This window comes from Pezoporus wallicus, unplaced genomic scaffold (assembly GCF_028554395.1).
Source record: "Pezoporus wallicus isolate ANWC-B61680 ecotype Strahan unplaced genomic scaffold, APGP_CSIRO_Pwel_v1 contig_5485, whole genome shotgun sequence".
Classification (NCBI taxonomy): domain Eukaryota; kingdom Metazoa; phylum Chordata; class Aves; order Psittaciformes; family Psittacidae; genus Pezoporus; species Pezoporus wallicus.
This window is the reverse complement of record NW_026641550.1, coordinates 204692-232591: the sequence shown is the minus strand read 5'-3', so window position 1 is coordinate 232591 and position 27900 is coordinate 204692. Positions and strand designations below refer to the sequence as shown.

Below are 27900 nucleotides of genomic sequence, written 5' to 3'. Positions count from 1 at the left end.
CCCCTCAGTCTCCTCTTCTCTAAACTATAGAGACCCAGCTCCCTCAGTCTTTCCTCATAAGGGAGATGCTCCACTCCCTTAATCATCTTAGTTGCCCTGCGCTGGACTCTCTCCAGCAGGTCCCTGTCCTTCTTGAACTGAGGGGCCCAGAACTGGACACAATATTCCAGATGTGGTCTCACCAGGGCAGAGTACTTTTGCCAAGGCATTAGGCCATCCTTACAGATGGGAGCCAGCTTGTATTTGTAGAGATTAAAAAAAACATGAAGAAAGTACACCACTTGCCTACAACCTGTCAACATGTTAAGGCATGCTCTAATAAGAGCCATAGGGTAGTTAAGATTGGAAGGGCTCCCTGGAATTTGCCTGTCTTAACCAAGACACCAGGCTACCTTCTTACACAGATGTTCTCAGTTATGTTTTTGCCATCAGACATCTGGTAATCCTTGGAAAAGCAGGCCAGTTCAGGAACTTTAACTGAATCAGCTTGCTTTCATTCTTCAAAAATCAAATCCTTAAAGGCTATCAGAATACTCCAGCATTTCAGGAGGCATTATTAGATGCCCTGGTAGGATGGTGAGAGTGTTGCAAACTGGAAGAACTAATGATCCCCCAGATTTAGGGTATAGGCAGGCAGCTTTAGTGTCTGCATATACATGACAGGTCCCATAGAAGATGAGCCAAGGTAAGAAGGAAAAGGGAGCTGCTCCTTGCGAACAGCTGAGCCAGCTGCACCTGTATACAAAGCACTGCTTCTTCTGACAGCTCTGTACTGCAGTTGAAGAAAAAAAGAAGCATTACAGCAGAAGTGAACACCAGCACTCACAGCATTCACAGGTATAAGCTCATACCTACTCATGCAGTTAGAAGCAACTGCTGAAAGAATGGATAGGCAAGAAAGCATCACAGTACTAGCCTAGGCAGTGCCGGTGACTGGCACTTTGAAGAATGAGAGCAAATAGCAGACAACTCCATTAGGAATAGTAACAAGGCTCTAGGTCCAGCAGGGTCAAAACAAGGGAAGAACAAAGGGCATAAAGAAGATCATGGTGAATTGTGCTAAAATAGAGCTGAAGTCAAGGAAGGATAGGTTCTAGAAAAGCAGTGGCTGAGGCAGAACACAGCAGTGGAAGCACTACAAGTGAGAAGGAGTGGTCCAGGAGAGTGCACAAGGTACAGAAAGGCACATCACTGCAGCACTGCAGAAAAGGAGGCAACCAGAGGCTGACAATGTTGGGAATCTCACCCTGCTGTAGGGGCAAGGCCAGGCTGCAGGCTTCTTCCTCACAGAGGGCAGGAGATTCTGCCAGGAAAGATGGGCTGGTTCTTCATGATGGTGTGTCCATGGTAAACAGCAGGTTACCAATTGCTCCTGAGGCAGCAACAAGGAACTAGCTATTTTCAGAAGCTGCAGGACTCCCCTGGATGGGCAGCAGTATGAAGCCAGTCTCTCCAAGAAAGGCAGTGCTGACAGCGCTAGACAAGGATACTGCACAAACACACCCCCAGATCATGTCGAACTTGCTTTCTTTGCAGTTCCCCGTTTAATTTCTACCTCAGGCTTTCCCAGCAGCAACTTGCACAGAGGGTCCCTCCACAGGCCATGCTGATAGACAAAACGGAGGAGTTTCAGGCCTCAGGGAACAGCAGTCAGCAACAGCAAGCTCCTGCTGCCAAAGTGAAAAGGCTTGTCTGTGGGGGAAGTCAAGATCTTCTGGAAGACCGTTAATGTCCTACAGACACAGATCACTTTGCCCTGAGAGAGTTTCTGGGACTACGTATCTCCCTCTGAAAACAGAGCTGAGAGCAGCTTAGAGGCAGCAAGAAAAATGCTCTCTCTCAAAAGGTGTTATCTCCTGCATGAAGGCTGGTTGTTCTGGAGCACTGGAGACAGCTGTCAGTCGCAGAACAAGACTGGGTATTAAGAAGAGAACCCTCCTCTCCAGAGGACCATGCAAGAGCCAGCTTGGCAATTCCAGGCGAGTGCTGATGTCTCCCATGGGAAAGTCAGTCCCTGCTGAGGGAAAGCCTCCCGCAGGGACTTGCAGCCCGCATTTGGGAGTGGTAAATGGGTATTGGGCTTCCCATCTCTGCCTGCCTCTCCAAGCCAGGTGGGTCCCTGCGAGGTACCAAAGCCACCACAGCTTCGCCAAGGATGCGGGGGCATGCGCTGGGACAACTGGCGGGACCCAGGTGGGCGGCCACACCGGCGCAACGCCGAACGCTAAGGGAAGCACAGAGAGAGCGGCGAGGGTATTCCAGCCCCCGGCTCCGCGGCGGAGCCGTGCGGAACAGCGGAAGCGCAGGGTCCGCTGCCCGGACTCTGAGTCTTCCGGCCAGACGTGCCCTGTGGGCAGCGCCGGTTCGGGAGCACCGCCAGCGGCCGGTGTCCGTGCCCGACGCGAGGATGCCGCTGGCTGGGCGCAATGCGCGGGCGGAGGTGTCCCGCTGCCAGAGCTCCCGCAGGTGCCCAGGGCGGAGCCATGGCAAGTGCCGCCGCTGGGTCGAACCGCACGGCAGCCCAGGGCGCGGGGCGGCGGGACCGGGGGCAAAGCTCACCATCCCGTCCATGCTCCTCCCCGCCGCTCCGCTCTCCCGCTCGCACCGGGTCCGCCGTCCCAGCACCCGGCGCGGGGCGCCTGCGCGTCTCTGCAGAGAGCTGCGCAGGGACCGTCTGCAAAGTGCGCGTCGCTCGCCACCCGCGCAGCAGCGGCAGAGGCGCGGGACTGGGACGGGAGGGCCACAGCGCCCTCACCACCGCAGGGAGGGGGTCCCGGTGCGAGAGCGACCGCTCCTCCGGCTGTGCTGCGCTTTACCGCCGCTTCGGGGACAGGTGGACTGCGTAGCCGCGGACCCTGCAGCCGCTTCCCAGCCCTGCGGGGGCGGCACGAAGCGGAGCTCCTCCCGCGGACGGGCGGGGGCAGCGCCCGGACCTTTGCAGCCCCACGGCTCGCCCCAGCTCTGCTGCCGCTGGGGAGCTCGCTCCCGCCGCTGGCGGTTTCCACGGCACCGTCGGGAGAGCGTTGGACGGGCTGCGATCCGCTGCCACAGCTCCGCCGCCGCAGTCCGTTCCCGCCGCTACGGCCCCCAGCTCCCTGCCGCTACCGAGCCCCGGCGCCAAAGCCCCCCTCGGCAGCCAGAGAGCCGCCCCTCACCGCCACAGCCCCCTTACCAGAGCGACCCTCGCCCGCCGCAGCCCCTAGCTTTCCAGAGCGCCTCTCACCAGTATAGCTCCCCTCACTCACCACAGCCCCAGCGCCCCTCTCCCGCCGCTAGAGCACTCCTCCGCTATCACAGCTCCGCAGCCCGCCGCCACAGCCGCACGCCCCCAGAGCGCCCCTCACCCTCAAACTCTCCCCCGCTACAGCCCCCCCCCCTCACCACCGCCCCCTGCCGCCACAGCTCCCCTCACCCGGCGCCGTAGCCCCCTCCACTACCACAGCCTCCGCGCGCACCACAGCGCCTCCGTCCGCCGCCACCCGTCCCGGCAGCGGCCCCGGCCTCGCTCTATCCAGCCCTGCGGGTCGGGCTCCGCCACAGAGCCCACGCCCAGGCTGCCGGTGGGCCGGAGCGACAGCCCGCAGCCCGCCCCGCGGCCCCACCTGACAGGTGCCGGCGGAGCCCCGGGCAGCGCCCTGGCTGGCGGTACACACAACTCGAGGGCGTGCCGGGGAGAGCGGAGCTCTGCGGCCGGGGTTTACCAAGAGTCCATGAGAGTTTCGGTGGTGCTGTGAGCCGCAATGCACGTGTCGCGGGAGTGAACGGGGGCTGGGGGGAGCTCTGAAGCATGTGTGACATTTCAAATCCAAACCTGGCCTCTACCCAGAGTTACTACCCTGTATTTGCATGTTCTTTTGAACACCTTTCTCTTAAGGAGATAGAACCTCCTGGGAGGACGAGGATGCAGGGGTCGGCAGACGGTGGGTTTGTTGTGCTGTGACCGTTGTAATGAGAAATGTATTTCATGAATATCCAATGGAAGATATTTATGAAGTACACTTTCAAATAATAACTTGAAGAAGCACTGAAGAGAGTCTGACCTAAGTTGAAGGAGCATTGAAAACAATGACAGACGAGGATGGGGGGTTGTAGAGGATGAGGGCTGAAAGCGAGTAACTGTGAGTGATGCTCCAAGGAGTTGTGAGAAAGCGATGAAAGAAAACAACTCAGTTGAAAAGGAGTATCAGATAAGCACAAGTCTTATAAGAAGCAGCTGAGAGAATTGGGGTTGTTTAGTCTGGAGAAGGCTCAGGGGAACCTTACTGCTCTCTACAACTACCTGAAAGGAGGGTGTAGCGAGGTGGTGGCTGATCCCCCCAGGAACAAGTGATAGGCAAGAGGAAACAGCATCAAGCTGCTCCAAAGGAGGTTTAGACTCGATATTATGGAAAATTTCTTCCCTGAAAGGGTAGTCAGGCATTATAATAGGCTGCCCAGGGAAGTGGTGGAACCATCATCCCTAGAAGTGTTCAAAAACTGACTAAGTGTTCAAAAACTGATTAAGTCCTTAGTGACATGGTTTAGTGCTGGACTTAGCAATAGTGGGGCAACGGTTGATGATCTTGAATGTCTTTTCCAACCTAGTTGATTCTGTGATTCTGTGAGCAGAAGCCAAGCAATTCTGCTAATTCCCAAGTGTTCCAAAAGGGTGTAAATCTAACAGCTGAAGTAAAATCTTGTGAAGAATATGAGGTAGATAGATTTATGTCTCACTGGGTATTTTTAAGTGGGGGCTACATGTTTACGTTATTTCAGCTTTTTCAGCCTGCATTTTTCATATGTGTTGCATTTGCAAGCTTTTTTTCACATCTACTTGCACTAGAAAAACACTATTGTAAATGGAAAATGAGTATTTGTGTTACCTGTAATCTGGAAACTGCCACCCTTGAGCATCCTGGAAGAAATGCTTTACCATGTATGTTTAGCAAATAATGTGCTAGGAAAGACAATCTGAAAGAGGAATGGAAGAGAGGGTGACTGTCTTGGCTAAGATGACTTGTGAGGGACAAGCCCTGAGATAGTGTTGCCAGAAAGCATCTGTAGCAGCTGAGGCTAGGACTCGTAACAGGAAATGAAGGTATTAGTCTGCACCCTACCCGTACTGCAGGACTGTAACATATGCTTTGTGATGGATGTGTGACAAGGAAATGCTTAAGACCAGGTAGAAGAGACCAAGTTTCTCAGAAGTCTTCACACTGGAGTTAAAAATGGAGGAGTCTGCTGAGCAAGAATCTCTCTCTTTTCCTGGGGAAATGTGAACCTGTTGATGAGATTATATCTTACACTGTATCTGGTCATCTGATCTGCCAACCAGCAAATCCAAAACTTCTCTGTGGAACAGACTAGAGCATCTGCAAGGGATTGTCTTGTGCTCTCTGAAGTGCTTAGCAGTTGGCTGTGAACCACTTTGGAGGGAGAAAACTCAGTTTCCTGTCAGCTGTGGCTGAGTCAAGCGCAGCCATCCTAGGGACTACACAGATACAACCAAGCTGCTTAGCACTGCCAAGTGAGGAGGAGGAAACCACCCCATGCAGGTTGCCCAGATGAGATAGGCTGCACACCCCCCTCACACAGGAGAGTCACATCACTTATATTCCAGCCTTGGAGAAGACCGGTGGATACCATGATCAGATACAATGTCTGAGTTTACAACATCTGCATTTTGTTTGGGGTTTTGTGTTTGTTTAATTTTTTTAAGTATACCTTTTAATTAGGGATAGAGTGGCAGCTCCTTTGTAGGTGAGAAGATGGTGAGTCTGTTTCTTTAAGTTAAAAATGCATCTGGGACAAAAGCTTTCTCTGCTTGTAATACATTCTGTACATGTTTCTCTGGGATCTGCAAAGATTATTCCAACAGGATAAGTAACTTGTCTAGGACATCCAATGGAGCAAGCTACCCATCCCACATACCCGTACTACAACTGAAGACAAAAAAAGAAACATACCCAGGGATGTGGAGCCCAAAGAAAGTGAAGTACACACAAAAGTACACTCACCTGGAGCATGACAGGGTACGTACATTTGAAGGCACAACCGAGGACAGCTGGAGGCACAAAAGACACCTACTGAGGGTATGCATTTCCCAGTTCTACAAGGTCAAAGATGACAATTGTGGTAATTTGTCTTCCTAGCCAATCCATGACCCCACTGTAGTCCATGAACCCCATGGTCCTCATATAGTTTATCATTTCTGGCTGAACTAAAGCATATCCTTGAAAAAGATCTGGTCCTTTTTTGCAGATAATGCCACAATAATGATGGTACAGAGCAAAATCCTAAATACACCTGACTCATTTACCTGACAGTGGCCAACAGTGAATGCATAGAAAAGATCATACAAAAAGGGTAAACATACAGTGATACCTCCCTGGATGCTTTCCTAGCTCACAGTGATTTGTGATTCAGACACAGTGACAGAGGTGTTGGCTTTGTGTTTAACAGCCTTTGACAGATTTCTCTTTTGCAACTTTCATCTACTATATATTCACACTCATGACATTTAAGGCCATGAAGGACCATTAATTCTGCTCGCTTACATATGACAAGTAACTTCACACTGGCCTCCAATGAAATCTGTTGCACAAGCTGAGTAAATTGTAACATACTGGAAAAGCTACCACTCTGTAATTTCACTTGCTAATAATTTTCATCACTAAAAGCATATGCCTACTTTCACGTGGAATTATCTGTTGCAGTTTAAAGCTGTTAGCTTTGGTGGTGGTGTTATTGTGCCTTACCCCTAGACAATCAAAACCCTTTTTAGTATCCAGCATTTTTACTCAGTCAATGTACTATATCAATACTCTAATCAGATCACTTCACAACGTTCTTAGTAATTAGAGTTCATAGAATCCTACAACCATAGAAAGGTTTGGGTTGGAGAGGACCTTTAAAGATCATCTAGTCCAAATACCCTACAATGAGCAGGGGTATCTTCAACTAGATCAGGTTTCCCAGAGTCCCACTCAGCCTCACCTTGAACGTTTCCAGGGATGGGGCATCTACCACCTCTCTGAGCAACCTGTTCAAGGGTGTCACCACCTTTATTGTAAAAAATGGCTTCCTTATATCTAGTCTGAATTTACCTGCTTTTAGTTTAAAGCCATTACCCTTTGTCTTATCACTACAGAAGTTCTGCATCTCTCATTGCAAAATATTTCTTCCAATCTTCAGATAAATTTTGTGAACTTGTTCTATATTCTCTTTTTTTTTTATCTGCTCCCTTCAAGCCTTTAAAAAAAAAAAAAGGGGCTATGCCACCAGTGGCATTATTACCGTCTCACATGAACAGCATCTGTTTCCCCCAAACTGTCCACCTGTATAGGTCTGTTCTCAGGTCTGGAACTGCAAACTTGACATGGTTGGGCTAGGTCTGTATTTTAGTGTCTAAAGCAGTGGTTCCTAAACAAATTAAGCTGTTTGCACATTAATACAGTCAATTTCTTTCCAGATTTAATGGTTTGGGGTTTGGTTTTGGTTTTTTTTTGGTACAGTCCTCTTTGGAGGAGTTACATGCCTTCATTTTCCTCAAGAATGTAAGTTTGCCCTTGACTGCTTTAAGAAAATCTACTCGAATAGCCTTACAGTGTTTTCTCCATTTTTATCCTATCTTTACGACTGTTTTTCGCAGTACTCATTTTTTACATCATCTGCAGATTTTATCAATAGAGACCTTACATTTGTTTCCAAATCATCAAGTCTCAAAAAACACTGACTGGAGAACTGTCCCCTTAGGACTTTAGTAGAAGTGCCCAAATCCAACAATTGCCTCTTATTTGAGTTCTTAACTCACATGACTTGTTTGCTGTTGCATAACTTCCTATTTAATAGTTAAAGCATTGCATTAAATTAAATGGATTTTCAAGTCTGTAATGGCTGTCTGATCACCTTTAACTCAAGATGTAACTTCAAAGGCTTAAGTCTTACTTGCTGTACAACCATCTTGACAAGTATGAGTTATGCAGTAATGCCAACTACACTAAATTTCTTGTCCATTAGCATTTCCAGTTTCAGTCATTTACAGCGTAATGTTAGGTATCTATAAAAAGAGATTAACATTTTTCTTGTTTGGTGTTGCACTAGATCAGTTAATTCAACAGCACTTGCCTTATTGCATTTCTAATTTACTATCCCCAGACTATTCCAACTAGAGCATAACTGTGACAAGTAACCTGTCTGCCTGTAAGACACAATTGTTCCTGTTGTATATCCTAATCTCACCTTGGAATGCAGAGTTCTGATCAGAACCTAACATGACTCTTTAGTTTATGGACTCAGTAGTTTGCTGGCACTATTTCCTGCCCTTCCTGTCCCTCAGAGATGGATTTAAAATAAAAAATAAGTTTAAAAAACAGTTTCCAGCTTCCCTCAGTTTTCTCACATGATACTAGTTGCCCTTAAGAGTTTCAGGTTCTGTGCAGTATTGCATTGTCCCATACATACCGGCAAGGGCAGTGATTTACCAAACAATGATACATTCCAATTTTTTGGTTTACATCTTTGTTTAAATGACAGTAAATCAAATCTCACTATCCTGTTTCCCATTATTCTCTTTCTTCTCTAATAAGGACTCACAAATAATTCTAGCTTTCCCTTGTAATTTTAAGACCTTCTTTGTAGCAGCTTACTTTACAGATATCCCCAACTGCTACATCCCCCTACAGCTGTTTCATCACCAGAGAGCTCCTGACAGTTAACTTACTGCACCTTTTCCAAGACTTATTCTTTTGCATGAGAACTGTTTTACCCCCATGCATCATATCAGACTGCTTGCTTTGCTTATATAGTTCCCTACAGCATCCAGTGACTATCTGTAGTCCTTCCAAGCGTGTGGACAATAATTCAGGGAATTCTCCTTGGATACTACACCATACTGAAACTTACATTCACAAGCTATGCATCCCCTCTGGCACCATAAGGCATTTCATGCACCAGAATCTCTTTTGTGTTCAGGAAGACATACCATCAAGGCAACCAGCAGTGGGGTTTTTTAGACTGTCCATCTCTGCTATCGTAGTGATACTGGAAAACAGCCACAGTACATTAGGGAGTTGATGACCCACATCACAGTGCACCTGAGTGTGCACAGGCTTGGGCTGTGCTACTCGCACAGTGTGACATTGCAGCCTGTGTTTGCCACATAAATTCTTTTTCTGTAGGACAACCTCTGCCACCTTGTTGAAACAGAAGCACCCACAGGCAGCTCTCTCAGTCCATACTGGCAATTACCCCACCTGTGTGGCTTTGCCTTTGTCTAAAATTGAGACAAGAAATTATCACACAGACACCCTTTCTGTCTGACAGTAGAAATGACGAATAGTTGTTTTCTTCTAATCCTGTAATAACTCTAGTAGCCAAAATGGGAGAATCTACTCTGCGGACAGTTTTCATGGTGTGCTCTGTGTGTGGACCAGAGGCCCATTCAGTGCTACACCACTTGGGGTTCTCTGCATCTGAAGGATGCAAGATTACTATTCTCTCTTTATAGTGTTAACTCTAATACATCATATTTTAAATAATACCTTACACAATCTGAGGGCCTTTCACTACTGGGATCATAATAGATCAGCACTTCCTCATGCAAAACAACCACTCATAACAAGAAAAAGCTTCTCTTGTTCTCACTCTTTGAAGGTTCGCATAGCAACAAGCATGCATCTCAGTAAGATGTTCTGCAGAGACCTGACTTCTTCCTATGTAAATGTAACCAAGACAGTATTTTTCTAATAAACCAATCTGAGTTTTCTACTCATTTTTAAGCAACAATTCAGATTTTGAATACTTCTTTTGAAGCTTTTTTAATCTTGTAGATTCTCTTTTGATCCTGACACCAGACCGACACTTCATACTCTTCATGAGTATAGCAAATACAATCTCTTTCCTTAAACAGTGCTTATGCAGCCATGAATGGGGTTAGTCACACTTGCTGGCTCATCACACTGAAATTCACAAGTTCACATCAGGGTTTTGACCTTTGATTTCTGCAATACCAGCTGCAAAGAAGCAGCTGGAAAGCTGGAAGTCTGGCAGCAGATATGGGTGGGTCCTGATGGTAACAAGTTAAACATAAGCCAGCAGCATTCCCTAGGAGTAAGGCGGACAGCAACCTGGGCTGCATTAGAAGGAGTGTTGCCAGCAGGTCAAGGGCAGTAATCCATCTCTGCTCAGTCCTGGTGAGACACGCCTGGAGTGCTGTGTCCAGTTCTGGGCTCCCCAGTACAAGACAGACACAGACATATTGAAGCAAGTCCAGTGAAGAGGTGTGAAGATGGCTAAGCAATTGGAATGTCTGTCCTAATAGGCCAGGCTATGAGAGCTGGGATTGTTCAGCCTACAGAAGAACGGGCTCAGTGTGATTCTTATCCATATATATATATATAAATCATCAATGGGAGAGATAAGAAAGACAGAAGATGCTTATCAGTGGTATCCAGTGACATAGGGTAATAGGCACAAACTGAAACACAAGAAATTCCAGTTAAACATAAGACAGAACTTTTTGGCTCTAAAAGTTACTACACGCTGGAACAGATTGCCAGGAGAGCAAGATACTTAAAATGCAACCAGACACAGGCCTGAGCAACCTGCTCTAGTTGACCCTTTGTGCAGGGGTGGGATTGAATTATGTGAACTCCAGAGTTCCCTTCTCTGTGATACAGAACAGAGAAATCTAAACCATGCCCTGTTTGCTTAATTGCCAGATAAATGATTTTGCAGTTACCTGTTTTATGAATAAGTACATCTTATGTCCAAATAATTCTGTATAACAGACCTGTCCTCATTTTCTCACACCTGGTTAACATTTGTTATCTACAAACTTTTACCAAGCTTTCCCTCAAATAATCAAATATAACAAGTGACATTTGGCTAAGAACCTGTTTCTGTAGAAGCATACTGAAAACCCATACCTGTTCATTAAAAGAGAGCTTTTCACTCATTTAATAACTACATTAATGAAAACACAGATGTGAATTTGGAATAACAGCCCTTAAGAATAAGCAAACAGTTGCCTGCTTCTGCTAAGATGCATGTGGCAAGCAGGTGTTTGTACCCAAAGGAAACCACCAGCTCCCAAAAGTGTGTATTGAAGACATGTAGAGCCATGACCTCAAAAAAGATACGGCATCACCAGATTTTTCTGTCCCTTAGAACAGTTGCACAGGCTCACCACTTTAATAGGTGCAGGACTTAGCAGGTCAAACTGAAGCGGAACTACTAAATCTGCTAGCCATGGCACCTGTGATAGGAAGCAATATATCTGTTATTTTCAGGGATAATATTTTGCTCTATCTGCAGAACTTCAGACAGTTCCTGGTTGTCTTCTAGAGTACACTGCAACCACAATGCTCCAACTGAGTCAAGCTTAGTGCACAAAGAGAATTTTCTGTTCCTTCACCTTTCCAGACGATGCAACAAAATGAATGTTTTGCAGTTGTGAAAAAGCCAAACAGCAAAGTGAAAGTGCATTGAATAGCTTTGTCCAGCAGTAAACTAGACAAGTTATATTTATGCCTCCCTGAAAAATGAAAACATGAAGATACAAACACACATGAGCATACCACAAACAGCACTGAAAGCAGCATAGCAGTGGTAACTTTGTTCCAGTACATAGCTCATATTCACCGTCTCTGCACTGCTCAGCAGAATTGTGTGGTTTAAAGTAAGGTCAACGCTACAGCTTGTTTTACTCCCTCATCCCAGACACTATAAAGGTTATAAATAACCACATGAGTCTGCCTGGAAAGAAACTTATTTATTCCAAACCCAGGAAAAAAAACAACAAAAAAACAACACAAAACCCCCAGGGAAACAGCCTCTCTCTGCAGCCCAGGCCTGTGTCTCAGAGAAGGGCTGGGAAAGTCCTCCTCCTTCTCCTCCCTGGACATCACATGCCCTTCACCCATGGCAAGGCTGGGAAGGGAATAGAAAGTGCCAAGTGTTAAGGTGCTGAGAAGTTCTTGATGTTTCTAGCCTCTCAAGTGCTGTTGGCCTGCTCCTGCTCAAAGAGGGCCATGGCTAAATGTGAGCGGGATGCAAGTCCTTCCAAGTTACTAAGCACACAGCGGTGGTATAGCTCCTCACTAAGCCGGGGATTGCAGCTCCTCAGTGCATATTTCTGCACTAACCCTGGCTCCACAGCCCTGAATAGGTGCAGACCAGAATAGTGCAGGAAGACATCAAACACCTCCATGCTTTCCAGCACCTCATCTCGGTCTAAGATATCAGCTGCTAGCTTTGTACGTGCTGTCATGTAGTCAGAATTATAAAAACAGGCCTCAACAAAGGAATGTCTGTCAAAATGTCCATCCCTCAGGAAGTCAGTGGTGGAGGAAGCAGTCTGCTCACCACGGTACACCAATGCAGGGTTGAACTCTTGGAAGTGCACTGGGAAAAAGACCTGCCAATTACTGATAGTATTCATGCGGCAGCGGTTCAGGAACTCCATGTTGATTTCTGTCCAGACACTGGCCAAGAAGAACAGTGTATCCACAGGGTGCTTCTTTGAGACTATATCCATGAGTTTCACTTGCGATGGCACCTCAGTTTTAACACTAATCCAGGGGATTTTAACTTCTGCATAGCGTTTCTCCAGCTCTCCTACCATGGCTTTGACTCCAGCAAAAACATCCACCTGACTGACACGCTGGGCATCATACGGATGGTAGATGAAAAGCAAAGTCAGCAAGGCATTATCATGTGTGTCCAGTGTGTTCATAGCAAACATATCCAGGAAGTTTGCCACAAAATCCAGGTCCTGCACTGTCAAGGGAAGCACCAGTTGCACTCGTGTGGCCTCTGTCACATATGGCATGGGAATTATTTCCACCTTACTCAACGGTCGCACCAAGCTCACTCGTTTGGCCAGAACATGACTGTGGCCCTTCTGGGTTACTGCCTCCAGCAGTAGGTCCAGAGTATATTCCATGCCCCGCGTAGGGTCAAAACGCCGATAACCATTCAGCAACTGCCGCTTGCTGAAGCGGAGCAGAGGCTGGTAGCGACTGTTAAGTTGTTCGAGTGCAGACTCGATGATTTCACTGACATCTGCTTTGCTGGCTCCCAAGAGCTCACACTTGGGGGAGCCATCAGGACAGGAGAAGAGGTGCTGTTCAGTGAAGTAGTCCCAGCTGATTACCTCAAAACGTGACTTTGGAAGAAATGGAGCATTAATGCCCACAGGCCAAGTCAAGCCCACCTCACCTGCAGGGGTCAATGATGTCAGGTTCCTGATCTGCATCTGTGCAGAGAGAGAATGAATACTGATCCCTAACCACTCTCAAAGAGGTCCATTCCATCTCCCACCCAGGCCTGCCTCACCACCTAGAACGGTATCTTGGTAGTATCACACCAGTAGTTTTGGATAACATGGTGTCAGAAGTGCTATTTCTGAGACACAGGACTATATCCGGGGGGGGGCTGACAAATCACACCTGCAACCAGAAGAGACACTCTTCCTTCACGGTATTGAAAGAAAAGGAGACCTGTTTGGTCAAGGAGTCTGCAGATATCCCTCACCACTTACCTGGAGGTCCTGGATCTCCTGGTAGGCTCTGTCAAGCTGGATCCTGCTGAAGTGCTTGTGCAGCCGGTACATCAAGGTCATGTCAGAAACAGGGTGCACAGCAAGAGCTGTTTGGAACTCCTCTTCTTCCTCCTTCTCTGGCTCAGTATTTTTGGCCAGTTCATAGGTGTGATAATTCTGGCCCTGAAGTGGACAAGAGCCAGAAAAGACTGGCATGGAACTCAAGTTCACAGAGAAGCATTCCCTCACCCCAGACATGCATCTGCCCCTCTTATCAATGCTGACTGCAGCACCCAGAGACAAAAATGTAAGAGTTGTCATCTCCCCTCACCGCCCCCCACTCCCCCCCCATATGCCCCCTTCCTTCTTGGTACCAATGTGCCCTTTATCTGACCTCCAAAAAACCTGGGGAGCATCTGCTACTAGGCTGAAAATAACCGTATGTGCTCTCTCTCCCACAACATCTCAGCTTTGATTACAGGTTTCTCCCCAGTGTTGCCCTACCACACAGTCCTTTCTTCCCCTAACTCATATCAGAGGCTTAACGAAAGGCCCCTTTGCTATGCAGGGGGGAACTAGTAAGAGCATGGGTTCTGGCAGGCTTAGCTAACACAAAGCCCCAAGAAGGGAGGTAGTACCTGGAGCTGGGAAACACAGGTGATGCCAAGGAAATCAATGATGCACCGTCCCAGCCACTCATCTGGCCGCACACTAAGGATCTCATTGCGACAGCTGTCCAAGTGCGGACGAAGCTTAAGCAGCAGGCTGCGGGAGATCAGGTAGCCAAAGCCACCATGACAATAGCGGGCCTGCTCATCACCCCCGATAAACTCCTCTGCTCGTCCCAGGTAGACATCTTGGTTAATACTTAGGTGTGTTACCAGAGCCTTGACCTGGTCAGCCTGGGCATAGGTGTCATCCTGCATGATGTAGAACCAGTCATAGTCAGAACCAAAATGCTGATGGATATAGTTCATGGTCTCATACATGAGCCAAATGGGACGCTCATCCCCATGGGCCACCAGCACCATGCCATGAGGCACCTTGGCACTGCGCAACCCTGTGAAGTACAGCAGGCGAGAGAAGTGATGAGCTACTGTCTTGTTCACTGCCACTGCCAATGTATTCAGGGTAGCCTTGGATGTCAGCACAGCCACAAACAGTCTTTCATGGAATCCCAATTCTGTCTGGATGTAGCGAGTTCTGTAATGGAAGGACACACCTACATGGCAAACAGCTGCATGACAAAAATCAAAGACTTATAGAATCAGATAATGGTTTAGAAAGGACCTTAAGATCATCTAGTTCCAGTACCCCTGCAATAGGCAGGGATGCCTCCCACTAGAACAGGCTGCCCCAAGCCTTGTCCAACCTGGCCTTGAACAATTCCAGGGATGGAGCATTCACAACTTCCTTGGGCATCCTTTTTCAATGCCTCACCACTCTCACAGTAAATAATTTCTCTCTTATATCTAACTTAAATCTGCTATGCTTCAGTTTAAGCGCATTACTCCTTGTCCTATCACTACAGTTCCTTATGAACTGTCCCTCTCCAGCAACCTTATAGGCCCCGTTCAGATACTGGAAGGCTGCTATGAGGACTCCACGCAGCCTTCTCTTCTCCAGGCTGAACACCCCAAATTTTCTCAGCCCGTCTTTGTAGAGGAGGTACTCCAGCACCATTATCATCCTTGCAGCCTCCTCTGGACTTGCCCCAACAGCTCCATGTCCTTATGTTGAGGACAGCAGAACTGTACATCATACTCCAAGTGGGGCCTCATGAGAGCAGAGGGGCAGGATCAACCTTCAACCTGCTGGTCACACTTCTTTTCATGTGGCCCAGGACACAGTTGGTTTCTGGGCTGTAAGTGCACATTAATGGGTCATGGTTAACTTATCGCTGACCAACACCCCCAAGTGCTTCTCTGCAGGGCTGCTCTGAATTACTTCTCCACCCAACCTGTAGCTGTGCCCGGGTTTGCCCTGACTCAGGTGCAGGACCTTGCAATTTATTTGTTGAACTTCATGATGTTTGCAAAATTTAGGCTAAGTCTTTATGCTGAAGTCTATCAGTGATGAAACAATTAAGCCTAGAAGTAGAGCTTTAAGAGACAATGCACTAGTAAAAAACACATTTTGTAAAAACACTTGCTTCCTTCAAGAAAAACACATTCTCACATCATTTATCCAAATTAGGAAATTGCTAGTGCAATTAAAACAAAGTACAGAGCTAACTATTTGCAAGTTACATGTTATCATTAATTGCTCAACATTCTCCTAATTAATAGGCTGGTTTAAAAAGTTTTGGAGAATAATTTAACATGTTCTATTAGACATGACCAATGAAAAAAGAAATATTCTCAGTCGTCTTGGGTGCACTTATTACTTTAACAGCTTTTTAAAGCCTTCTCTTGCACCTCTCAGGAAACCATCTCAGCTGTTGCCTTGTTGTATAAAGCTATTACTACATATGGTACTTCAAATAGCATGTTCCACCTTGAACCTGTTAACTCACTGGAAGGTTTAGAACCCTCAGTACCACCCATATGTGATTGCTCTCTCTGCAGGAAAGCCTGGCCAGAAGAACATACTTTACCTGAGCACTTTTTTATAAGGCTTGTTGGGGTCTCTGTAGTACGGAACAATCCTAGGCCTGAAGTCCTCATGGCCCGGACCCAGCCTTCCATCTGCAACCTCCGGAAGGGCTCCGCCAGCGAGGGGCCCGGGACGGCCGACACCCCCCAGGCACTGGTCCTCACCACCGCTCTGGCTCCACGAAGCGCGCAGAAGGCTCAGGCTGCAGCCAAGGGAGAGGCCCAGGACGAGCGGCAGCACGGGCCGCAACGCGGCCAGCAGCGCAGCCAGGCGCATGGCGGCGTTCAGCCGCGGAGCGACTCGATCCGGGCGATGGCGGTCGCAGGCCCACTACGGCCTGCGCGGGCTCACGGTGCCGCTCCAGCGCTCGGGAACCGGGCGGCCGCACGACATCTCCGCCGAGAGGCGTTCGGGCAGCACGAGTCAGCGGCGCCGAGGCTCCCTCACCTGCAGGCCGGCGGTGGCCGGTGTCTCCGTGCCGGGGTCGCAGGCTAAAGCGGCGGGTCCCGCCCGACCGCTCTCCCACCGCTGCCACCTCAGCCGCCTCATCGCAACCCGCACGCACTTCCGCTTCCCCTTTACGCTCTCCGTAGTGCCCTCGCCTCTATGGTACCACGAGACCCCTCCCCGCGTGGATACGTCACCCGCCGGCGGGCGCGGGGCGCGCCGGGAGGCGCAGTGCGCGGGGGCCTGCTGCGCGCTGTGCTCCTGCTCGACGGACTCCGCTTCCCAGAGCAGCCGCGGAGCGCCCGGCGCGAGTGACGCTTCGCGCTCCGATTGGTGGCTGTTCCGGGGGTGGGCGGGGCGTGCGCACGCGGTAGCAGCTGTCCTGTTGCGACAGAAGGAAGGCACGGACCAGCCGGTGCGGGCCGGGGCGCGCGGCGCGGCGATTGGAGTCGCGGGGTGGGAAGGAGGAGTGGGTCTGGCCGGGCCAGGTTATGTTATGTTGGGTTGAGTTGGGCTGGGCTGGGCAGCGTGGCACGGCGAGGGCAGCCCAGCGGCCGGGCCGGCAGCCAGCGGTCAGGCCCGGCAGCGCCGCGTGCTCCGAGCCGGGGCGGGGAACGGGGGCGGGGCGATTTCGGTGCGGGCCGGCGCGGCCTAACGGCGCCTGTCGCACCTCCTCCGCAGCCCCTCCGCCGCGCCATGCCCTCGGACCTGGCCAAGAAGAAGGCGGCCAAGAAGAAGGAGGCGGCCAAGGCCCGACAGCGGCCGCGCCGCGCCGCAGAGGAGAACGGCGATGCTGGGACGGAGCCGCAGGAGGTCCGGCCCCCGGAGGCCAACGGAACGTCGCTGCCAGGTGAGAGGCGGCCCCTCCGTAACGACAGTCCCACTGCTCCGGGTGCTCCCCACGGCCCCCCCGCCCCCGGTGGGGTCAGCCCGGCAGCATCTGGCCGGACGCATGCGGTTGTGCCCAGGGCTCAGTGTATTGGGGTATCGGCTCCCTTCCAGACGAAATACCCCACGGGCGCGGGCTGCTGCCTGTGCTGGGGCAGCGGCGGCGTCCGACGTCTTGGCCGCTCTCTCCTTGAGCCGGCGGGACACCTCCGGCAGTTGCTGGTGGCTGTCCATGAGCTGCGCAGTGAAGGGTTTACCGGCCCTTGCTTGAGGCTGGCAAGGTAAAGGTAGAGGGTGCTGATGGTGTCTCTTTCTTCTCTCTCACGGAGACACTGTCCCGATTTCTCGTACTTGATGCCCAGACCTGTTTGGCTTTGATTTTGTGGGGTTTGTTAGTTTAGTTTGGAGAGATGTGGTTTGGGGTGTTTTGTTTGGGTGGAATTTTTTGTTGTTTTTTTTTTGGGGGGTGTTGTTTGGCTTTGGGGCTTTTTTGTTGTTGTTGTTGTTTTTAATTGTGGCAGGAACCATTGTAGTGCCTGAATTCTCACTGTTCTTGCTGATACTGCTGTGAGCCTTTCTATTCATCCCTTTCTCTGGGACATACCTGGTTTGCAGAAACTAAGAGCCTGACAACCTTAATGAAAGAGACTTTGTCAACAAAGAGATACTGACCTCCGTAAAGGAAACAGCCGAGGGAAAGCTTACACTGAGTTTATTTTCTGGCCGTACTTAGCCCACGCGGTAACCGGCAGGCTGTTGGGCGCACGGGCTTTTCTCGGGCTCAGCTCACGGTCCGTTGTTTCAGGAGGCATGGCGTGCGACACAGACCCAGGGCACTCCCGAGGGCCCCTTTCCTTGCCGAGCGCCCTCGTGGTCCCCAGGCACGCTCCAGAGCACCGGTGTTGGCGGGACCGGGTCACGGGCCAGACCCAGCCGATGGCTGGCGCGACTGCGGCCCGATCCCGCGCCGCCAGCTGCGGGCGGAGACTCGGGCCCGCCCGGACCGAGCCGGCCAATACCGGCGGCTGCCTCGGCGCATCTGCATACTGCCTTCCTATTGGTGGGGCTGGGGAGCAGCGGCCTGGCCCTCCCGTCCACCGTCCCGGTGAGAGGATACGGCCGGCGGCACCGGTCAGGGCAAGCGGGGCAGGAGCTGGTGGGTCTGGCTGCTGAAGAGCAGAGGTCGGCGGTCAAGGATTGTAGTGTGCTTATCTGGTTTGCTTCTTACGGTCTGCCTGCACTGCCCGTGCTTTCAGAGAAGGTCCTGCATCAGTGCGGCTAACAGTTCTACTCCCTCTTGGTTAAGGCACTTGATAATAGCGATTTTGCTGAGTGAGTGGTTCTGCCAGAAGTGCTGGATGCTAACAGCCAGGGTGCTCTTCTTCACTGGCTTCAACACAAACTGTCTGGACCCCAGGCCTCATCTCTGGGCAGGTGGAGTATTTCTGAGATCATCAGTGCCCTTCTTCAAAATGGCAGTGTCTCACCGAGGAATGGAAATCAGTCTGTAACTCAGGGCAGCAACTGATGAAAAGGAAAGATTCATATAATGTAGGAGGAAATGAAGAGGGGGACATGCATATGGACATACTAGCTTCTAAAAAAAAAAATTGGTAGGACCTGTTCCAGTACTGCTGCTTTTTTTGTCCTCTCAACTTTCCCTTCATTTATTTCCTATCCAAGTTTTCTTTTGGCCAGCTCTTTCCTTAAGCTTGCAAAGCAATACTTTGTAAGTTCTTTTCCCACCCCAGTCCTTCCAGCGATGGGGTTTAGTCCCAGTCCTGTTATTTGGATAACAGGCTGGCTGTTCTGGCTGCTCATTTAGTTCTATTGGTCATATTTTATTTGGAGAGCAGGTGGAAGTTCCTGTTATATCCTGTATATCCATCTGCTGAGCTGAAAAAATGAGTGTCATTGCATCTGAGCCTCCTCAACATTTCTGTAGAAAGGGGGGCATGAGAATTCTTTTCTTGATCCTGGGCCTATTGATACAGAGGCTTGTGGCTTCCCTTGTGCTGGTAAATCAATAACACTTCTTGTTTGTCTGCATATAGAGGTGGATGCTCTTACAAAGGAACTGGAGGATTTTGAATTAAAGAAAGCCGCTGCCCGTGCTGTGACAGGAGTGCTGGCCTCCCATCCCAACAGTACTGATGTGCACATCATTAACCTCTCGCTGACCTTCCACGGCCAGGAGTTGCTCAGTGATACAAAACTCGAGCTGAACTCCGGAAGGCGCTATGGCCTTATTGGACTCAATGGGATTGGTAAGCTGTGGGGCACAGTGCCATGGGCTTTTTGGAGCTTGGGGAAGATGCCATACTGCTGAAAAGCTGGTCATAAATGCTGGGAACAAGAAAGCAGGCAGTTAGGCAGTCATGGCTGGGACATGGTAGTTTCCATTCTCCCATCTCCCCACCCAGGAAGAGGAATTGCTAGGATGCTGGTGGAAGTATGAGGTTACATTCTGGCTTTGGACTGTGCATTTGAACTTGTTTCTGTGGGGAGTTGGGTGAGATGTCTGGGCTTCGTGAATCTACCTGATTCCTGTGTGCAGGATTTGTTTGGTAGTGTCAGTAAACCCAATGCTGATGTTATTGGTCAAAGAACTTGCACAGTATGAGTGTATGATTTGGTCTTAATGGGAAAACAGCTGTACTATCCCCTGAGAAAGCAATGCTCTACATAGAAAGATGCAGAATATAGGAGTAATTGAAGAAGAGCTAGTAAGAGTGACCAGCTGGTTTAACTTCAGAAAAGCTCCTAGGCTCTGCAGTGATGAGTACATTATTTTCCTCTATGTTAGAGGTCTTAAGATTCTGGGGTCCTAGTAATGGATGTCAGGCCTAGCTAGACAGCAGGAAAAATACAGCAGACATAAAGTTCCTTAAATCCAGGCAGGGGCTGAACTGCAGTGGTTTCCAAAGAGCTTCTTCATGTCTCAGTCCTGTCCTTGGGGTGGTGAGCTTTTGCTGGGAGGGCAGCTGTCGCAGCAAGGCAGTAAGCTCTAGTGTGTCTCCAGTTCTGGCCTCTTGGGCAAGAAATTCCCAAGGGTTTTTTTGGAGTTGGAAAGGAAGGCAGTCAATGGGATCTGACTGCATCTCGTTTATTTCTCTGTGACATTATAACTCAGTGACTCCAACAATTAATTGCTGAGTATCTTTGCACACAGGGAAATCCATGCTTTTGTCAGCTATTGGAAAACGGGAAGTGCCCATCCCAGAGCATATTGACATCTATCACCTGACCCGAGAGATGCCTCCCAGTGACAAGACCCCTCTACAGTGTGTGATGGAGGTGGATACAGAGAGGGCCATGTTAGAACGAGAAGCGGAACGTCTGGCTCATGAAGATGGTAAAGCTTCTTTGAGTCCCAAGGGACGTCTCCTTCATTTCCCTCCCCACCGAAGAAGAGGTTTTATTTGGGTTCCTTGGCAGAGTTTTTATATGTTATGATACCTCTTTCCCCCAGCTGCCCTGTACTAGTTGAAAAGTCCTGTGGGGTTGCACTTCTTTGAATGAAATTAATCTGTGCAGCTTCTTAAGAAGTGTCTCAGGCTTAGGAATGGAGGGGGCTGAATAGCAGTAAAGCAGATGGACTAGGAGCTTTCCTAGCTGTATAGAGGTGCAGCTGAGAGCCCTTTATTGGTAGAAGTGCTGACAGGCAGGCTCTCTTTCAGCGGAGTGTGAGAAACTCTTGGAGTTATATGAACGTCTGGAGGAGCTGGATGCTGACAAGGCAGAAGCACGAGCCTCACGTATCCTTCATGGTTTGGGGTTCAGCCCAGCCATGCAGCGGAAGAAGCTGAAGGACTTTAGTGGTGGCTGGCGAATGAGGGTGGCTCTTGCTAGGTGAGTGTTATACTGCCTGCTGCCTCCTGGGAGATTGCCTGCCTGCTCCTGGCTCTGCAGAGCCACATACACAGTTCTCAGAACTCGGAGCTGAGAGGCTTTGGGTTACCTGCATTTACCCTACACACATCTCCCCTCTCTTTTCAGAGCCCTTTTCATTCGGCCTTTCATGCTGCTGCTAGATGAGCCCACAAACCACCTTGATCTGGATGCCTGTGTGTGGTTGGAGGAAGAGCTGAAAACGTAAGCATGAAGGAGTTTGCTGCTTCATGTTGTGCTTTTCCGCTGGAACGTCTTGTCTGCCCATGAGCAAGCGCTACCGTAATAACTATCTATGGTTCTTGTGGCTACGTAATTATTGCAATACCAGAGACACCTTTCTATGCTTGTTGCTACATTTATCTGTGGAAGGGTTCTTGATACAGATTTTACAGATTTGGAGCAGAGCAAGTCATAGTGTGCCTGATAGATGATAGTCTGTACCAAGGTGGAAATAAGCAGCAGAGGTTGAAACTTCTTAGAGGTGTGATGCCAGTGGTGTCAGTTGCATCAGTAGCACTAGTCATCTACCAGATGGGTGGCCAGCTCTTGTCTCTGTGAACATGTGCGAGGGCTTTCTTATGGTGAGCAGTGTTTTAACACAGTGGAGAATGTTTGTAGTATTTGCATGCTGCAGCTGGTTGTAGCTGCTTTACTCCAGATTTCCCAGAGCATCTCCAAGGCTGTTATCTTTTTATTCTAAATCCGATTGTAGGCAAGAGAGATCTGGTGCATGTAAATCCTTTGTCACCATCAAGGCCAACAAGCAAGAATTATTTTCCTGCCTTAATCTCAAATTAATAAGTTACATGGTGCCCTAGGTTCAAGCGGATCCTTGTGCTGATATCCCACTCCCAGGACTTCTTGAATGGTGTCTGCACCAACATAATCCACATGCACAACCGCAAACTGAAGTACTACACGGTGAGTAAACGGTGCCCTGTGCAACCGGCAAAAACAGAGGAGCTGTTTTCTGGATGTGTATTACTTTCCATGGTCTCTTTCTAGGGAAATTATGATCAGTACGTAAAGACGCGCTTGGAACTAGAAGAAAATCAAATGAAGCGATTCCACTGGGAGCAAGATCAGATTGCCCATATGAAGGTATCTGCCTAGCTGCATGAACATCTTTATACCCATGCAGGTGGGCATTCCTGCACCTCCTCAACCTTGTTACTATGGCTTTCAGCTAACTGTGTTTTGTTGCAGAATTACATTGCACGATTTGGTCATGGTAGTGCGAAGCTGGCCAGGCAGGCTCAGAGCAAGGAGAAGACCCTTCAAAAAATGATGGCTGCTGGCTTGACAGAGAGAGTTGTGAATGATAAGGTAGGATGAGACATGGAATTGCATCTGGAGATCAGTATTGGAAACATGGGCTAGATAAGTAGAGTGATCTTTAGCTGAGGCCAAGTTGGATGGGGCTTCGAGCAACCTAGTCTAGTGGAAGGTGTCCCTGCCTGGGGCAGAAGAGTTGGAACTAGATGAACATTAAGACCCCTTCCAGCCCAAACCATTCTATGATTCTGTGAGAGCGGGAATGGCTGGCATAACTGGGAGCAAGAATGATATACCCTTCCTGATGTGAAGGATGACTGTACTGAAGATAGTGTAATGCTGAAGAGGAGGAGTAATTTTCTAGGGAGAAAAGGGGATTTGTCATATCAATAAAGCTATTTTGCAGACACAGAAATCAGGAATGAATGTCTGAGGGTTGGAGAAGATGGGGAAGAATGCTTAGATCAATTTGTACTTGTTTGAAGAGAACAAGCCCAAATTTGCTTCAAGTGGAAAAAAATAGGGACTCTCATATCCAGTAAGTGAGCTTGCAGGCAACTAATCAGAATAAATCTGGGTTGCTAGAGGGGCTTGGTGGCTTTGTCTGCAGGTGATGTCTGTAGTGACATACCAGAATAACTGGGTTGTCTCATGCTCCAGGGTCTCTAACAAGTGGATATTCTGTGTTAACAGACTTTGTCATTCTATTTCCCATCCTGTGGGAAAATCCCTCCTCCTGTCATCATGGTGCAGAATGTCAGCTTCAAATACACCAAGGATGGGGTGAGTATGGGGAACGTGCATGTGTTGTATGGAGATTTCTCGTGTACCTGCCTTGTTTGGGAGTATAAGGCTTTTGGCTAAGCTTTCTGATCGGGCTGCAGCATGAATGACTAGTGGATCAAACTTCTTGGCAGTGTTAATGCTAAGTCTTCTGAGGACAGAGTATTACAGGTGGAACATGGAGGTTCTGGGTAGTAGTGGAAAAGCATATGTGTCATGATTTTTGTGGTTCGCAGCCATGGATCTATAACAACCTGGAGTTTGGGATTGACCTGGATACCCGTGTAGCTCTTGTTGGACCCAATGGAGCTGGAAAGTCAACACTGCTGAAACTGCTCACAGGAGAGGTATGCTCCCTACATTGTTTACTCTGTTCTGGACCTTGATTCTTGGGGTGGTCTTCAGTGAAGCTGCATTTATTTGCCAGAGCACCGCAGTCAGGCCTTGGAAGTTCTAAGATCATGCTGCAGTATCTCACATTATCTGTGCAGGCTGCCTCCTCTGTGCCACAGGAGAGATATCTGGATTCTGTATTTCTGGCCTACAGCCAAAGGAGGGATTTTGTGGTGAAATGCTTCTATCTTCCTTTTCTAGCTGCTGCCCACAGATGGGATGATCCGCAAGCACTCACATGTGAAGATCGGTCGATACCACCAGGTATTTCCTACAGCAGCCACCAGGGACATGAACTGCTGAGGAAAAAGCTGTCAGGAATGAGGAATCTTGCCCCTCTGTTTCTGAGGCTTCTCCCACTGCTGCTTTTCTGTGCCTGGAGATGGGGGAAGGAACTGTTCCATTCCGTGAATGGGCTCTAGAGGCTTGCTGTGGTCCTTTCTGTTTAGCCTCTAGACTTTTACGGGAGAGATGGTTGCCTTGTGCTTGGTTGTGTACAAGCCTGCTATTCTGAAGCAGGACCCCTGCTCCTGAAATGGAGATTCCTTTCGTAATAGTTTGCACAGTGGCTATGCTGTGAGGGGGTTTATTGGCTCATGTGTTCTGCTCAGCAGGTACAGAGGGCTTATAAGGGAGGGAAATACTTTTGGCCATGAAGTGGATGGCCTGCATAGTCTGAAGCTGACTTTTCTTCTTCTGTCAGCACTTGCAAGAGCAGTTGGATTTAGACCTCTCACCCCTGGAGTACATGCTGAAATGCTACCCAGAGATCAAAGAGAAGGAGGAGATGAGGAAAATCATTGGCAGATATGGTCTGACAGGGAAACAGCAGGTGAGTACAAGTGGTTGAGGTTTGCTTTTTTGCTCATGAGGGAAGTAAAGCTGTTGCATTTTCTGTTGCTCAATTGATGTCTGACAGTGTGATGCAGTATGCAGTATAGCACACGACAGCATCAAAATGTTTTTTCAATCTCAGCTTTTGAAACTGGAGGAAAAAATAACTCATGGCTCATAGGAACTTTCTTCGCATTGCAGCTCTATGTGGGTTGGAGTGGGTGACCTCAGAATCTGGGTGAAAGGAAGACAAATTGTGGCATAGACCTAGACTCGCATATTTTAATTGTAACTTGAAGTAGTTTGTTTCTTATTACTGAGATGAATAGCAGGCAGAAATGCTAGAACACATTTTCAACTGGGAGTGGGTACCACTTTGCTCAAACAGGGTAGGATCACCAGTGGTGCTCTAAGTCTAAACATGACATGTTCCTGTATATCAACATCACATGTATGTATGACAGGAGTTGTCCTCATCACTGCAATTCAGCGTTGTTTTTTACGTTGTTCTCCATTTGTCACTCCAGAACTTGAGAGTAGTTTTATGGTTGTGTCAGTATGCACTGAACACTCGTCAGTTCTCAGTTAACTGCCCTTTGGAACCTTTACCGCAAGCTGGGTTTTGTGATGGACTCTTCTCAGAAGTCCCTGGAATTCCCTTGTTCTGCTGGTGAGAGAAGCTTAGTCTAGGTGTAAGACTGACTAGACTTTGTCCTCTTGTGTCATGTAGCTGCTAGAAACACAGTGAGATCTGAGTATCTTGTGGTCAGGGTGGAAGTGTGTAAGCTTCCCTGCAGAGCTGCAAACAGTGTCTGTGTTTGTCAGGTGAGCCCCATTAGGAACCTCTCTGATGGGCAGAAGTGTCGCGTGTGCTTTGCGTGGCTGGCCTGGCAGAATCCTCACATGCTTTTCCTGGATGAGCCCACCAACCACTTGGACATAGAAACAATAGATGCTCTGGCAGATGCTATTAATGACTTTGAAGGAGGAATGATGCTTGTCAGCCATGACTTCAGACTCATCCAGCAGGTAAGAAAAGTAGTGAATTTTGTCAGAGCACCTTTCTAACATTCTAAGTAATTAAACTGGGTGTTTTCAACCGACTCATCCCAAGATGATGTGTGAATGAAAGGAATCTCTGGACATGATTCCTTTGCCATGTTCATGTGAAATAGTTGCTGAGGTAGCCTAGAAACACATTAGGTACTGGAAAAAAAAAAACAAACCAACAAAACCCTAGAAGTAAAGAATAATTTAAATGGCAGTGACACTATAGAGGCCTTAACTAGGTGTTCTTAAATGATACTGGAGTAGTTCTAGCACAGTAGTTTATTGCTCAGTCTGCACAGGCAAAGGAAATTGCACCATGTACACACAAATATCAAGCGCTGATTTATCAGCTATAGCTTTATCTGCAAGTTCAGGTGTAATTTTATTTTTCAGTGTGTTACATGCAAGTAGTTCACTTCAAGAACTACTTTTTTTTTTTTTCCCTTCAATGCCCAGTTGAGCAGGAAAGGCTTTCCTCCTGTTGTGGTTTAAGCCCAGTCAGCCACACAGCCGCTTGCTCACTCCCCCACCTTCCTCCCCTCCCAACTCCTGGAGGGATGGGGAGGAAAATCGAAAGAATGTAACTCCCACGGGTTGGGATAAGAACAGTCCAGTAACTAAGGTATAACACAAACCACTACTGCTACCACCAATAATAATAATGGTAAAGGAAATAACAAGCAAAGAGAATACAACCGCTCACTACCCTCTGACCAATACCCAGCCCGACCAAGCAGTGCTCTAACTCTTCTGGGTAACTGGCCCCAGTTTCTATACTGGGCATGCTGTGCTGTGGTATGGAATATCTCTTTGGCTAGTTCGGGTCAGGTGTCCTCTCTCTGCTTCCTCCTGGCTTCCCCTCCTCCCTGGCAGAGCATGAGAATCAGAAAGTCCTTGGTCAGAGTAAACATTACTGAGCAGCAACTGAAAACATCAGTGTTATCAGCGCTGTTCCCAGGCTGAAAGTCAAAAACACAGCACTGTACCAGCTACTAAGGAGAAAAATGACTGCTACTGCTGCTGAACCTAGGACACCTCCTTAGTCCATGAACAAAAAAAAATTGTTGAGGAATCAAGGATTTTTAGTTCTAGAATCTTGTAGAAATATGCAGAAAACACCAGGTAAGATATTTCACTACAGGTATTTTTCTTTGGTAGTTGAAGTGTGAAGTGTGAAACCCTAGCCCTAACCCTAACTCTTTTCTTACCATACTTCAGACAGTGGATTTTGGATAATTTTATAACTTTGGTAAAATTATTAAATGCTGCACTGTAAACCTCTCCTGTGCTTGCTTTCAGGTTGCACAGGAGATCTGGGTCTGTGAGAAGCAGACAATCACAAAGTGGCAAGGCGACATCCTCTCCTACAAGGAACATCTCAAGTCAAAGCTGGTGGGTGAGGATCCGCAGCTCACCAAAAAGACCCACAACATGTGAGCTCTAGAGCAGTCGGTCAGATGCTCACTGTGGAGACTGACAGTGGCCAATGTGACTCGCCCATCTGCCGACTGGAATGGGACTCTGCTGCTATCTCTGGCTGTGTTCTAGGATTGCTGCAATACTGCTTCCCCTTGACTTGCCTTGCACCTCTGTATCTGGACAGATCTCTCCTGATCTGGCTACGTTTGGGCAACCGTTTCCATATTTAGATGATGTCCTATCTGAGCCGGGCCTTGGAATCTAATGATCTCGGATCACGGCAGTGGCAGTTAGGTTGTCTGAGCTGCAGTGATACAGAAGTGGAGACCCCAGCCCAGCTTCTCCCACCTCTTCCTTCCCAATTTCTGCTTCAGTTTAGATACTTCACGTCAAACTCCTCTGGCCTTGGTTTGTTTTTAACTATTATTTAACAGTGTAATTAACAAATCTGCCTGAGAATCCACCAGTCAATAAAGAGGGAAGAACGCTCTTGTCTTGTGAGCCATAGTAGTTATTGGGGCATGCTGGGGCAGATCAGCTTGTGCTGAGTTTTAAGTGAGGATGCAGAGCTGTGTCTTCTGGGGTGAAGTTACTACCAAAGTTATGACCAGAACTCATGGGATCTATGAAGTGGTTAGTACTGAGCTCTGGAAGTACAGAGCAGTGAGCATGATCCTTACACCTAGGATACCTCTGATGATCCAGTGAACACTGTATTTTCCAGTTTGTGACAGAAGGGGGAGCAAGCCACACATGCTTTCTGGACAGACAAAACTTCGAAGGATTCTGAAGATTGGCTG

General features: G+C 48.5%; 3 protein-coding genes across 7 annotated transcripts in view; 1 reads left to right on the top strand and 2 right to left on the bottom strand.

Moving 5' to 3' along the window:
- SMARCD3 (SWI/SNF related, matrix associated, actin dependent regulator of chromatin, subfamily d, member 3) overlaps positions 1 to 3481 on the bottom strand; it is an 85166-nt gene extending 81685 nt beyond the window's left edge. Inside the window, exons 1-2 of one of the 5 annotated variants that reach the window (XM_057424272.1) lie at positions 3413 to 3454; positions 1247 to 1372 (exon numbers count right to left, since the gene is read on the bottom strand). The gene's annotated coding sequence lies outside the window, so the exon portion shown is untranslated. Of the gene's footprint in view, positions 1 to 1246; positions 1373 to 1555; positions 1664 to 2559; positions 2704 to 3412 lie in introns of those variants that run through there. The other 4 variants (XM_057424271.1, XM_057424273.1, XM_057424274.1 and 1 more) reach the window with 4 other exon arrangements.
- An 8309-nt stretch (positions 3482 to 11790) lies between these two features.
- On the bottom strand, positions 11791 to 16598 carry CHPF2 (chondroitin polymerizing factor 2). Its single transcript, XM_057424263.1, has 4 exons — positions 16119 to 16598; positions 14161 to 14725; positions 13523 to 13705; positions 11791 to 13237 (listed from the first exon to the last, which is right to left on the bottom strand). Exons 1-4 carry the CDS (start codon positions 16391 to 16393, stop codon positions 11975 to 11977), a joined length of 2286 nt encoding a protein of 761 aa, XP_057280246.1. The 5' UTR covers positions 16394 to 16598; the 3' UTR covers positions 11791 to 11974.
- Positions 16599 to 16839: 241 nt separating this feature from the next.
- On the top strand, positions 16840 to 27590 carry ABCF2 (ATP binding cassette subfamily F member 2). The gene is made up of 15 exons (XM_057424264.1): positions 16840 to 16979; positions 17246 to 17414; positions 19507 to 19719; positions 20625 to 20807; positions 21133 to 21304; positions 21452 to 21547; positions 22165 to 22267; positions 22352 to 22447; positions 22553 to 22672; positions 23315 to 23404; positions 23641 to 23751; positions 23999 to 24061; positions 24501 to 24629; positions 25457 to 25660; positions 26981 to 27590. The coding sequence occupies exons 2-15, from the start codon at positions 17261 to 17263 to the stop codon at positions 27116 to 27118; spliced, it is 1872 nt and encodes a 623-aa protein (XP_057280247.1). The 5' UTR covers positions 16840 to 16979; positions 17246 to 17260; the 3' UTR covers positions 27119 to 27590.
- Positions 27591 to 27900: the final 310 nt, after the last annotated feature.